The sequence below is a fragment of the Diorhabda sublineata genome, chromosome 3 (assembly GCF_026230105.1).
Source record: "Diorhabda sublineata isolate icDioSubl1.1 chromosome 3, icDioSubl1.1, whole genome shotgun sequence".
In the NCBI taxonomy this organism is placed as follows: Eukaryota; Metazoa; Arthropoda; class Insecta; order Coleoptera; family Chrysomelidae; genus Diorhabda; species Diorhabda sublineata.
Genome location: NC_079476.1, coordinates 22,491,925 through 22,505,645, shown reverse-complemented (window position 1 = coordinate 22,505,645; position 13,721 = coordinate 22,491,925). Strand labels below are relative to the sequence as shown.

The window sequence follows — 13,721 nt, the reverse complement described above, 5'->3', positions numbered from 1 at the left end:
TGTAAATAATTACTATTGCAGACGTTCAAAAATATTATGAACAAATAATTCATTAATAATAGTGCTCAGTTTATGTTTTTACTTTTGTTTGAAAATTAATCACTCAAAAACTGATTTCCAATGTTCACCTTGTCTGTTCGAAGTATAGCCTATCGTTTTATATGGTTTTAACCCAAGCTCTTTGATTGAAATTGTCACACTGCATTTTCAATACCTCCCATGCAAGAATTTCGACATGGATCTGAATAAATAGTAATCAGACGGGTCAAGATCCGACCTAAATGTTGGATTGGTAGGAGTTAAATCTATTATCCCCTTCAAAATACGATTTAGCCTGCAGTACATCAATCTAATTACTTTCAATGAACTCATTTCCCGTTCTCCAAAGTTCATGTTTGAGTGTGGACAAGAATGAAAAATCACAAGAAACTAAATCGATGCGTGTTTGCCAAAAAAATTAGTTAAAATGATACTGGAATATTATGGGGTTTTATCCTGGTGACTACCCATGGATGGTCTAACTACAATTTGAGCCTTTATTACTAATTGCTTTAGTTAAACGCTTCATAACTGGCAAGTAGTATTTCTTAATGATCGTGTGACTTTCTGGATTTCATGGTGAACCACATCATGGTAATCAAAGAAAACGGTGAGCATCACCTTATTTCTGGACTGATTTTTTTGTTTAGGCTCATTTTTGGAACCCAAATAATTTGTTCAGTTGCTTACAACGAAATAAAATGGGAGCATTAGAAAAGTTGCCATTGAGCAAAGTGGTTGAAATGCAGATTTAAAAACTTTATTTATGTATGAAAATTCTTTTTGAAAAATCGTATTTTCAGCGATATATAATTTTTTAACTGTAATTATCATCAGAAAGACCATTTTTAGATGAAATTTTTGATGATGAATTTGTTCATTCCAATTTTCCAAAATGTCGCAAACGTAATTTTTAACGATCTATTTCGTACTCTTGAAAGTAAGTTATATTTAAAATTCAGGAATTAACCTAAAATTCGTATTGCAAGACCCATTTTCTTGACTTATTTGCGAATCTGAGAAGCATTTAATACGTTAGCGCGAAATAAATGCGGTAGAAATATCCTATTCTCTAAAATAATCCAAAAATAACATTCCTGTGACTCAATGGTTTATCATATTACAAAGCGTATTTTTAACTTAAATGAAAGATTTAGTCATCCTAAAATGTCCATAAGTTTAACTTTAGTCAGACACTAATATGTCTGAGCTATTTTAAAATTCTACTATACAATTTTTTAAAATTTTGTTGTAACAAGTAATACCAATTTTCGGTAGTCCATTTATTACTTACTTACCGCACGATCGCAGCCGCCGGAATATTTTTCAGAAGTTTAGTAAACTTGCACAAGGACATTCTTTTGAGGATTGATATCACCTTTTTTTTATTTACTTAAGTTTGTGCATATCAGTATTGACATTGACATTAATTTCATCACTTCCGGGCATTTTGTGCAAATAAAATTTTTACCTGCCTGTCCATCACGTTCTTCATAGGAAATGCAATTCAACATTCGTCTCTGTATTAGCCAGGATAGTAGTTGTTTTCTCCTTTAAAGAACGACAAATAATAATTTCGAATTATTAACCTCGTATACTATTATAAAAATACTATTGAGCCATTGAAAAGTTTTTGATTAAGTATTTGAGAATATAAATAACGATTTTATAAGCGTTATTATAAGAAGAACAAATGCTAAATTAACTGAGTTTGGGTTAAACATTGCGACTACTCTCACGTGTCACACTGTCTCTGTCAAGCCACTGTATTGCTGTGGAATGTTTAACTACAGGAAACAAATATCAGCGCTCTCCGTTTCTGTCTTCAGTTAGGAGTCTACTGAGTTAGTGTTTCAATCCCTCCTGTAAATATTTTCAATAAATAATTACAGTTTATGATAATTTTCGTCAGAATGTCTCTTTATGGTGAACAGCGATTTAAAAATCTACATATCTCATATACCATAAATTTTGTCAAATTTAACTGAGAGTACCTTTTTGCTAAAAAATCGATTGAAAATTTCATTTTTGTTATCTTGAAATTGTACAGGTTTTCCCTATAAAAATTACGGATTCATAATGTTCAAATGTATAACTTGGAAATTTACTGATTTCTCAACTTTAAGGGTCTATAACTCAGAAAAGAGGGGTCGCATCAGAAAATCAAATCACATTGTATATTGGGTTTATTGAACTTTCATAAATTTATTTTTGAAAGGGGGCGTAGAAAAATTATACCGTTCTAGACAATTGACATCGTGAAATTAGGTGGTTTCAAAATGTATTTTGAAAGGTGGGGCATATACATATATTTACCTTATTTTTTATTCTAATTAAATTCATATTTTAAACAGTTAACGTGGGAAGCTGGAAAAAAACTAGTTTCGTTCACATACAATGATTACGCCTTATTTTTTTTTAATTATCTGTAAGTGGAGTGACCGAGTTTATAATTTCTTTAAATCTATAATTCAAAGTAACACATACGATTATTATTTTATTAAAAAGTTATATAGATAGTATCTTATGTATAAATAATTTCACAAGGAGAAAGTTAGCTATCGAGTTCCTGCATTGAGAATCCTTCTTAAGACGGGAACCAAGAACTTCTTCTCTTTTCTTCCCTTTCATACACGGAACCAATAACACGCTACAGTTGCCGATATTTTCGCAAAAATCCGGGAGTTACAGTGTCTTGCACAGCCACACTGAATTTTTAAACATCTTTCGAGTCTTTTGGAAGCCGTTTTTGTTGCATTTAGAGGTGGTTAGGTTAGGTTAGGTTAGAAGAATAATGAATTTTGCACTTACATGACCAGTACAACTTTATAAGCTTCGGTTCTACACCTTTTTTTAAATATTTAAAAATGTCAGAAACTATAACCCGGGTTCTGGTAGATCAGAAATCGGTTGATTGCGGATTCTAACCCAGAACGAAATTTAAATGACAGTTTCCGAACCTCGCTGTAAATTTTCAGTGGAAATTACAAACTTGAAACATGGTCTGTAAGAACTTTTGATTTTTATTACTTTTTTGAGCGTTAATTCTTCAATGATATTAGTTGTATAATAGCATAGAGATGTTTAATAATTGTTTAGTTTAGTAGTTATCAACGATTTAGCCCTAAATTTAATACTAATCAGCTATTTTATGATGAAATGCAGAGGAGTATGAAAACCGCAAACTTCAGTAACCTATCAATGACGCTGATCATAAGAATTGATAGTAAACAGCCATTCAAGGGGAATAAATAACATTTAAAGTTCAAAAACCATTAGCCGAACTCATTTACTTCTGGATTAGTTTCAGATCCGTATCGTGTTAACCCAATAATAGTTTCCGAAAAATCCTATACTACTCATGACGAGTTTGTCGACTACAACACCAATATAGACGAAATAACATTTTTTCGCATTTTAAGAAAATGTTCAGACTTTTTATTTCATCATAAATTCTCCACAAATATGACAAAACTTTCGCAACTGAGACGCTTATGGCTTATATTTTTACTTTTGTCGTTTTCTTAACTACACCGAGCATTCACTTTGAAACTCAAATGTAAACTAAATTAAGAGAATAAATGACCCATTCTATGAGAACTTTCTGCTCATAAGTACAGACCAATTTAATGACTCCTCATAAAATTTACTATCTGCAAATAAAACAGGTTCTAAAAAATATTATTTCGTGTAGGCCAGTGTAATGAATAACAAAAAGAAAACTTTCAATTTTGATAACCATATAAAACTCATAAATGTAACTAAACGTAAGTAAATTTACTATGATTGGTATACACAACTTTCTAAAATGACATCTAGTAAAATTTACATTTATATTTAGTATTTAATTTTTGACGGTGGCCGTTTCAAATTTATTGCTTCAATAATAATAATTAAGAAAGTTAACTTCCAAAGTTGGTTGGATCGGTGTAAAAGTAATAAATGTTTTCGCCCGAAAAGTATACGATATAGCTTAAAAAGATTAATTTATCATATATAGATATACGTACGTGAAAGTTGACTGTTTAATTACAAAACTTTTACTTACATTTATCCTTAAACGATTGGTATCATTTAAAAATTGTATATTAAGACAAATCAGTACATAGAAATATACATTTGTATAGTTTGACGAATCAGAATGAAAAGTTTTTAATTTCAAAAATGAAGAAGAGACAGTTTATCGCTTATATTCGTTTCAGGGTTTTTCTTACGAATCTGTGTACTTCGCCCTATGTCACATTTATAGCGGCGCTGCACACGTTCCGGATTCTATCAGTTTAGTTGAACTAGCTTCTTTGGCGGACATGTTAGGATTAGAAGGTCTTAAGGAAGTTGTGGAACATGCATTGAAACAAAGACACTGCCATAATTTTCATAAGCCTTGCGCCGGATGTTGCACGGGAGTTTTAGAAGTATTACCGCTATCAGCTGCTTACGGATTAGATGATTTGTACAGAAGGTAAATTATAAAAAAAGTAACAAATCATTAGCACAATATATTCAAATTATATTTTTATGTTTTGATTGGGGTTGAAAGATGGGGTGGGTAGCCCTTTTTGTCAAAAACTCTTGTACAATCAATGAGGAATTGACGTCATGCAAGACCCTGTCTTCGAGTTACATATGAAAAAACTCGTCTTCTAAGCGTCCCAAATACACTATTATAAAACTGCCCAAATACTGTTTAGCCCGCAGGAACAAATTCTCGATGCACCATGCCGTAGATACCGAAAAAAATTTCTTTCAGTCGGGACCTCGATTTTGTTTAACTTTCCTAGTTACTTTTGTCACTGGTTTCGGGTTTAATTTGAATTAAATCACGATACTTTGTAGAAAAAAAGAGTTTTTGTATGAAAATACGCACTAAACACAAGACAATGTTCTGTCGATTTAAGTCTTGAAGTAAAATTGTAATAGAAAGCCTCCTTGCTATACAGTTATGGACGAATTGACGTAGTATTGTTTGTTTCCGGAATTTACTATTAATTTTTTCGTGCGAACAACAGATCTTATCTTCTATACACTTGTCCTGTGAGGATTAGAGCAAGTATCATAATTTCATTTTCATTTTCAATCATAAGATGTTTAATAGCATTCCAATTGTTTCAATAGTTCAAAAACTCTAAAAGATGAGTGAACAGGTGAATAATTGGGTGAATCCCTTTGTAAATGAAACTTCATCAGGTAGCTTCAATTGATATGGATTCGCAAAGCCAATTCCGATTTTTTTGAATTGAAATGTCACGAAGAACTGGACAATATTATGAATTTGATGACTTTATTTAATGAAATTTTAGTGTAAAATTGGCTTCATTAATTTAATGATCTAAACTATCTTCATATTATTGCTTAGATAGATTATAAAAGTGATAGAAACAGTCAAAACTTTATTTTAACAGAACTCCAAGTAATCAATGAACAAAATTTCGTAAAAACGAATTTAAGACAGCTCATAGTTGGATTGTGCGTGGTCAGGGAACATTGCAAACATACGCTTTCTGATAGGATCGTCGTGCCCTGCTTAAAACCACCAAAGGCCGATATTCTTTCTAATCAACCACCTTATCTTAACATCTTAACGTCACTCTCAAATAACGTGGTGTACGTTTCGTTTGTGACACCTATAATAAGGAGATGTCGTCTGAGATTACCAGGTCCGGCTAAAAGGCCAGTCATCATTACGAATTTTGCGCCTATTAGAGCGGATCAATTGATTGGTAGAAGGCCCATCTATGTGAATCTTAACTTGTTTCATACAAGGCGTCTCCATACATCTCCGCATGTTTTGTTATACGAGCAAACACTTTTAGCCACACCAAACCACGTTGTTGCTTTTCTTGCGGTAGTGACCAGGCGCCTAAATGAGCTGGAACCTGCATCTATAAATCACCAGTTCTTGTAGGATATTTTTGCATTCTAGCGCAAACTTATAGCACACCGTTTATGGTTTTTGAGACAGCTCTACAGTCTAACCAGATTGAGATCACTGTCGTTCTATGGTGTCAATTACAACAGCGATTACTTCGACATTGAACTCGATAGCATGTTTCCCAAGCGAGGAAACTTTTCTTATTTTGGGGTGCTCCGATCAAGTCATTCATTTAGAAGCCATATGTGTACCAGGTGTCTTCATTACTTAGTATTGCGGACTTTGTCAGTGAAATGTGCCTCCAAGCACTTATTATTTATAATTGGGGATATTTTTTTCAGTTGTTTGCAGTGGATAACTCAACATTTTGTACGAGTATGGCCAAGCAGAGCGTTTGCCAGTCTGCCAAGGGATGTGAGAGAAAAGTGTTACCAACAGCATGTTGTTCATATGAATGCAGACAAAGTTTTGGAAACTATATCATCTTGCGATAAGGTATGGACATTTAAATAACAAAATCCGGAAATCTTCATTTGTCAATTAAATAACTATCAAATATTTTTAAAATTTTTCAAATATTTGTTAAATTTCTGACAACATTTGCATCTAGAGAATATTCCAAAAACGTGTCACAATCAAAAACCGATATAGCTAAATCTGAAGGAACGATTGGGATCCGAGGTGGAAGTCCAACTTCACCATGAAATTTTCCACTTAAGATAGTGACTTCAAGATTGGTACCTATGATTTTTTTTGAGTATCTCGTGTCATTACACAATTTTGGAGCGTTCAAATTTCGAAGCAAAATTATAAATGAGCCAATCTTCAATCGCAAATTATGTGATGACATTCCCTTCACAGAAAATCCAGTAAATTATAAAATTCTACAGGATACTTGAATACTAACTAAGAGGACTGAAAATATTTATTGTATCAAGTTTTTAATAAATAATGATTTTATTTTGTACCTTTGTACTCTAGTATCTTAATTATAATTTATTATAGATTCTTGCAACTTTACCGGCGATGCGTTGGGCCGAACCTGTCAGTCAGCTAATATTGCAGTTAACAGACGCCTGTCATTTGTACCATCGTCAGCATTTCTCAGCGGTTTTGGGTTCACAATACGTTTTAGGATTAGATACTGGCTTGGGTTTTGGTGTATGTCAGATAGAAGATCAAATGGTATCGGCCGCTAGAAATCTGGGAGTTGAACAAGCGTGTCGAAGTTATGCCAGGTAGTAGATTTTTTTTTAAATGGTCGCTTACAACATAATTTAATTTGATATTAAAACGTTTATATATATATATATATATATATATATATATATATATATATATATATATATATATATATATATATATATATATATATATATATATATTTAGGTGTTGTAAAATGTTGGATCAAAAATGGACTAGACCGTTTGCTGATATGTTGAATAAAGTAAAACTACAATTAGAACAATGTCTCGTCAGTCAAGCGGATAGGTTAATAAGAAGCAACGCCTGGTTAAGACTCGATACCGCCTTGAGGTATATTTTAACATTTCATAAACGAATTTTACGATTATTTCGATTTAATTTTTTTCTAGAACTCGTATTAAAGAATTAACTCCTCACCTTGAACCGACTAGTCGTCTACCTCGTTCGACGATGTTCCGTAACAAGAAACCCAACAATCTAAAACCGAACGTTCAAAATACCGCCTTAAGTTCCTCAGATTCGTCTCGTAATTCAAGTCCAGGCGTTAATCAACAAGTACGTTTAAATGGAACTAACGGTAGTTCTTCTTTACGTCGAAGTCTTCTTTTGGCTGCAAAAGCTCCACAAGTCCCTCCGAGTCCATCCATAAACCGTAGAAGTACTTTAACCCAACCTACTGCCGCTAGTGCTGCCAAATCTACAAAAGGATCTATCAAAGCTGTATCAAAAGCTACTATAGGCAGAGATAGGAGTGGTGAGTTTGGATTTATAAATATCGAATATCGTAGAGAAATTTTTTACATTGTATATGTATAATTTAGAATATTCGAAGCTGCCTACTATTAGTAGATAGTAAACTAAAAAAAAACAAAGCTCATAATTTTCTGCTTGAAATTGTAACGTTTTTTCATTTGTCAACCTCTGTTCTTATACCTGCAGTTCCCCTTGACACGTCGTACCCACTTACCCATTTCATATTGTTTCTGTGAGCGTCATCGCCGTTTCCCTTTCTTGAAATGTTGTGTCCATTGCATTTATCGTCGACATACCTTGGATGTATTTCATTGTATAAACTTAACGTCATATCACCTCTAATTCTAATCCAATTCTTATGAATACACCATACCACTTCTGATTTCTACTCCTTGCGCTTTCAGCTTTCTTATGAGTTTCGCCATCAACAATTACTTGATTCCTCGCGCTGCTTCTATAGCAAATCCGTGACATTTATCTATTCTTTTAAGAACTTTATAGTCTTCCAGTACATTTTTATGTGTCCTTCCTATATATTTGGTAGCTGTGTAGGCGTAGAAGCAATAGACAAGTTATGGGGAAAGAAGAATATAACTATTTGAATTGGGCAATCTAAGAAAACAGTTGATCTATGTCAAACTACATGGTAGAAAAATGTCTACAAAGATATGTTTCCGGTAGGAAATTTCGCACTTCTTTTAGTAGCAATTTCACAATAAAACTGTTTATAATAAAGTATAAAATCGAACAAATTAATACTTCTATTTATTTATAAATGAACTGAATACTTTTTTTGTTTACAGTTACTATCAAACCTCCAATACAAGTGCCCCCTCCCAAACCATCCACGTCCAAAAGATCTTCCACAACAGTTTCCAGAAATTCAAGCATGGGTAAAAAAGACGTCCCAACGTCTCTAACGACCAAAAGACCTGACAGTAGATCTAGCTCCCCACTAAAAAGCGATAGCCGCAATAGTTCGCCAAGAAAACTAGATAGTAGGGTTACGTCTCCAATAAAAGCTAACGTTCGCAGTCCCTCGCCCTTAAAGGACGCCAGTAATGCGCCGCGAAGGATAACGAAAGGAACGCAGGCAGCGAAGCCTGTTCAAGCACCTACGATGCAGAGGTCTAGCACGTTTTTGAAAGAAGAACCTACTGTTATTGGCAAGGTTCTGTAATTTAGCATTCCTGTTAGGCGAGACTTTGAGAATGTAAAAAAAATATAGATAGCTCTTGATGAAATAAAAAAAAGGTTGTAGTCGAAGCTATTTAAAATTTTATTGTGAAAGCGTGGAAGGTCCTTTTGATAAGGACCAAATATCAATAAAATTTAAATAACCTCCTATCTTGATAAGTCATAAAAATATATAAATTTATTTAATATACCAGTAGTTTTGAGACGAATCTTTTTCTTGAAAAGTTTATTGTTGAGGTAGATTATTTAAAGTATCCAAAAAACCTGTTGCACATTCTCCAAGTTTACCCTACTAGTCTCTACATTCCTAGTCTTTTTTTTTTGTTTTTATTTTGATCTCGTTAGGATTTACAATGTAGAAAATAATGTTATCGTTTGTGATATTTTAAACATCGTATTTTTTTTTTTCGTTTGAGACAGTTACCAAGAGAAGTGTCCACATATTTATGAGTTAATAATAGGTATAAATTTTCTTTCAGTCTCTACAAATCGGTATTACAAAGTGTGTCACCAAACTAAAAATTCTGAATTTTATCACCATTTGACCAAATTTACTTTCATTTTATGATATAAAATTTGTTTTTAGTACATCAATTTATCAAATGCTTTATTTCAGTAGCATCTCATTTATTGGTTCATTTGAACGGTTCTTTTTTTGGTTCACTTTTGATGGTAAAACTAATAAAATTATTTACTTATTTGAAAGAGACTGAAAAATAATTTTACACCAACTTGTGAACAAGTATGAATTTGTTCTCTTGAATAAAAAAATAGATCTATGATAAAAAAATCATAATCACTTCTCTTGATTATTCTAGTTTAACATCTTGGTTCAATAAGAAAATAAACATGATAATTATATTTATAAAAAATTGCTATTAAATGTAGGCGTTTTTAAAATTAACATGTATTTTCTAATTGACTTATTTTAATTTTATATTTATTTTAGTTTGTTTTAAATAAAATTTTGATATTCTGATATGTGGTCGGTACTGATTCTAAGATATAGGATAATCTGATAAAGCAACCATTTTAAAGAAATTTTGCAACTTTTTTGATATCATGCTAGTTACAAAAATATTAAAATAAGTAAACAGTTACACAAATGTCTCAAAGACTGAATTGGATTATTGAAAACTTATGTTTTATACAAAAAAAAAACAAAAATATATAATTAAAGTTATGTTAGAGGTTATATTTCTATTTTCTTTTTAAAATTGTTTTAATATATTGTAATTCAGGGTATCATATCCACTACGACCTAAAGGATATTATGGTATACAAAACCAAAATCATGTTGCAACCAAGAATTTTTGAATCCAAATATTTAGACTCAATTATTAAAAAAGAAGTTGACAGGACATATGTAGTCTTTGTGTCTGACAGTCAGATATATGACAATAATGAAAAAGTCGGAAAAAATTTGGGTAAAATTTATAAATTTCATTTATTTATATAATTTAAGTTCATAATTACTTCTTTTTCGTTCATTTAAACTTATTTACTTCATCTTATTGTAATGTTTTTCTTATTTATTTATACGATTTCTATTCGTGGGTTGATTAATAAATACTGTCTCTTACGTTCTTAATTTATTTAAACATTTTACACTACACTAACTTATAATTCACTATCACTTGAATAATTTATTTAAGATCTTCCATTACTTTGACTATTTCCTTCGAAAAATTTAAGCCAACCAAAAAGCTGTAATATTTTATGTTTGCCTAGCAACGATCAAATTTCAGCGATAATACTGCACTAGTGCAAATTATCGATAATTTGCACTAGTGCCAAATTTTCGTCTAGGATTAATAAACATCATTTGGTTTTAATTTTATATTTTAAGAAAAGGAACAATTATTGTTTATTTTAAATTAAATTTTTCTCAGGAAATAGTCTGCCAAAATGCCCTCTCGTGCATGTCAAATTGTCTCATAATTTCCTCTCGTGCTCATTCGCGCACTCGAGAAAATTAAATTATCGACAATTTGACATGCACTCGGGACATTAATATTGACAATTCGTTTTGTTCACTATGATTATTTATTGTAAACTGAACTAAACTGCGCTACAGAAACTTCTTATATATATCCCAAAAGAATCGTAAAAGTTCTAGTAAATAAAGAAACAAAACATGCTCTGTCAATTTATCTCAATAATTTATTTTTTTCTGAGAAGACAATTTTCAGCCATCTAAGTTGTCTCTCTTACTTCTTATAATCATAAATCAAGAATACCTAATTGTGGTATGACTTGCTGAATAGAGCAAACTACTTTGAGACGTACGGTTTCTAATACAAACATAATTAACATATGTGACGGGAAAAAACTTTTTTAAAAAAATATGTTTATAGCATATGATCGAACATTTTGGACGTGTAAAACCAAGGTTGCTTATTTGAAGATTATAAACAAACTTGACTTAAGAAAAATTCAATATTCACTGGTTTAATTAATGCCTTTTCCGATTGTGATTGATCTAGGCTTAGTGCCATCGGTGAAAACCACAGTTAACCTATTTTCTTCAAATATACTTCACTTTCTAATAGTATAAAATGGAACTGATGGTTTATCTTTGTATATAATTGAATTGGTTTTATAATATTCGTAAGAATTTGAAGTATTAGAGTACATAGTAAATAAAAATGTTATATTTATGTGAATTTTGAAATTAATATTTATACCTTTATGAATAAGATTCGTATATATAAAAGAGATTTAATTAAAAAATTATTTTTGCTAATACATAACCTACATAGAAAATTGTGTTTGCTGGTGTAATCAAAAAATTCATACTGACCCACTTCTAGTATGAAGTTCTAAGAATTTTTTTTAATCCTGCTATTTTTTCATATGTATGGATATCTACTACATATATTTTCAATCGCTCCTAATTATTTCTCGTTTTATTGAATTTGTCCAAAAATTTATATTCTGATTTTTCATTGTACAACATCTAAGTTTTACGCTTATATCTAGGAATTGATCACACAATTTCTTCTTCATTAGTAATATGTAAGACTACTTAAGTTTCATTAACTCAGTACGAATTTTATTCCAGTATTCCATTTTAGTGAGTTTCACTTTAGACTCTTTCAAGCTCATGGAAATTCCAGCTACAGGTTGTAAACGTACCATTGTTTTCTAATTTATTTTCCAATCTGTAAATGTGTCAGAAGTTTGTGTACTCATTAGGAATATTTTAAAACTTGTGACTTATGATTAACACATTTAATACATTCAACCATCTGATTTCCCTGGCATTCTAGTCTAGTTACTCACTTTTTGGGTTATCTATGTATTGAATAATATACTAGTTTTTATTTAATGTTTGATCCCAAAGTTTTTTTTTATTTGATAAACATTTTCTATGTAGGAATTTGTGTATGTTATATTGGGCAATTTGAATTTAAAAAGATGTTAGCTGGTGCCATCTAATGAATATTTTGTCACACATATTTCGCTTTTCTTTTCAATATCAGATAAAGGTTCCGGGCTTTTTAGTATCTATTTTTTTCACTGTTTTCTTCTTGCATCCAGTTCGTTTATTTTTTTTGTTTTCATAAGGTGTTTCCAGCCTCCATTACCTTTCTCGTTGTTTTATCTATCTTCATTCTAATACATACCAATTCAACTATTTCTTATTTATTTCAGTTATTGATTCTCCAGTTGTATTTTGGTAACGTTTTCGTTTTTTACATTGCCCCCCTAGTTTTTACTGCTATCCTGGAGTGTTTCATTTGCATTACGTATATTTTCGTGTCCAGATATGTTACTGTTCATTCGGTAGTATTTTTTTTCCTTTATTAATTCATTAGTTATTTCTGGATTTATCCGCCCACCATGTCAATAGACTTCTTAAGATATTTTTATGTTGTTTCTCTTTTTTTAATTTATATCCTTATATTTACTTCTTTTTTATATCGGTTATTTTGAATTTGACTTTGGTTTTTCTTACATTGACTTCTACTTTAATTTTTTCAATACTTGCTTAACTCTCTATAAAAGGAAATCGTTCATAAAACAGAAGTTGCACAATTTCAATTTGTTCTCTGTTTATTAGATAGTTCAAATCATTAAAACAAAGTATTATTTTCCCTATTTTTCTTGAAATAGTTCCATTCTTGTAATACATACTTAACTAAATTCACTATCTTATACTAAAAATTCATAGTTTTTAAGTCTTTTTTGGCTATGTGCTAAATCTAAATCGCTTTCTACAAATCTTGAAGGTTTCTAGGTATTATTTAAATTTATACCTTTGTATTTGCATGTAATTTATAATAAATTGAAAAGGCTAATGTACTTCGCTAACATGTTTTTATCGTACGACATTTTCTAAAACATTTTGTTTGTATTATAAGTGAAATACATATTTTAAATCTTAGGTGCTGTTCTTAAAAGCTATTTATTAAGTCATGTCTGTGGTAATGACTATCCCTCCCAGGGTATTTTGTAAGAATAGCAAAAATAATGAGATTTCTTCATTTTAAACGAAAGCTTTCATTTTCTACCTTGTTTTAAGCCATAGTTTTAAACTAGACAATATCGAGGTCTCATTATTTCTTGTTGTACAAGATTAATATATTTGTATTTTTTTCATTGGAATTCTTTATGAAGAATGTCTGATGTTTTGTTTGTTGTATAGTGA

General features: G+C 31.0%; 1 protein-coding gene across 1 annotated transcript in view; it reads left to right on the top strand.

The window, feature by feature from the left end:
- LOC130440916 (uncharacterized) overlaps positions 1-13,586 on the top strand; it is a 42,840-nt gene extending 29,254 nt beyond the window's left edge. The window contains exons 4-9 of the mRNA XM_056774284.1: positions 4,242-4,501; positions 6,253-6,406; positions 6,917-7,149; positions 7,301-7,447; positions 7,507-7,871; positions 8,674-13,586. Of these exons, the coding sequence (XP_056630262.1) occupies positions 4,242-4,501; positions 6,253-6,406; positions 6,917-7,149; positions 7,301-7,447; positions 7,507-7,871; positions 8,674-9,050 (1,536 nt within the window). The 3' untranslated portion in view covers positions 9,051-13,586. The remainder of the gene's footprint in view (positions 1-4,241; positions 4,502-6,252; positions 6,407-6,916; positions 7,150-7,300; positions 7,448-7,506; positions 7,872-8,673) is intronic.
- Positions 13,587-13,721: the final 135 nt, after the last annotated feature.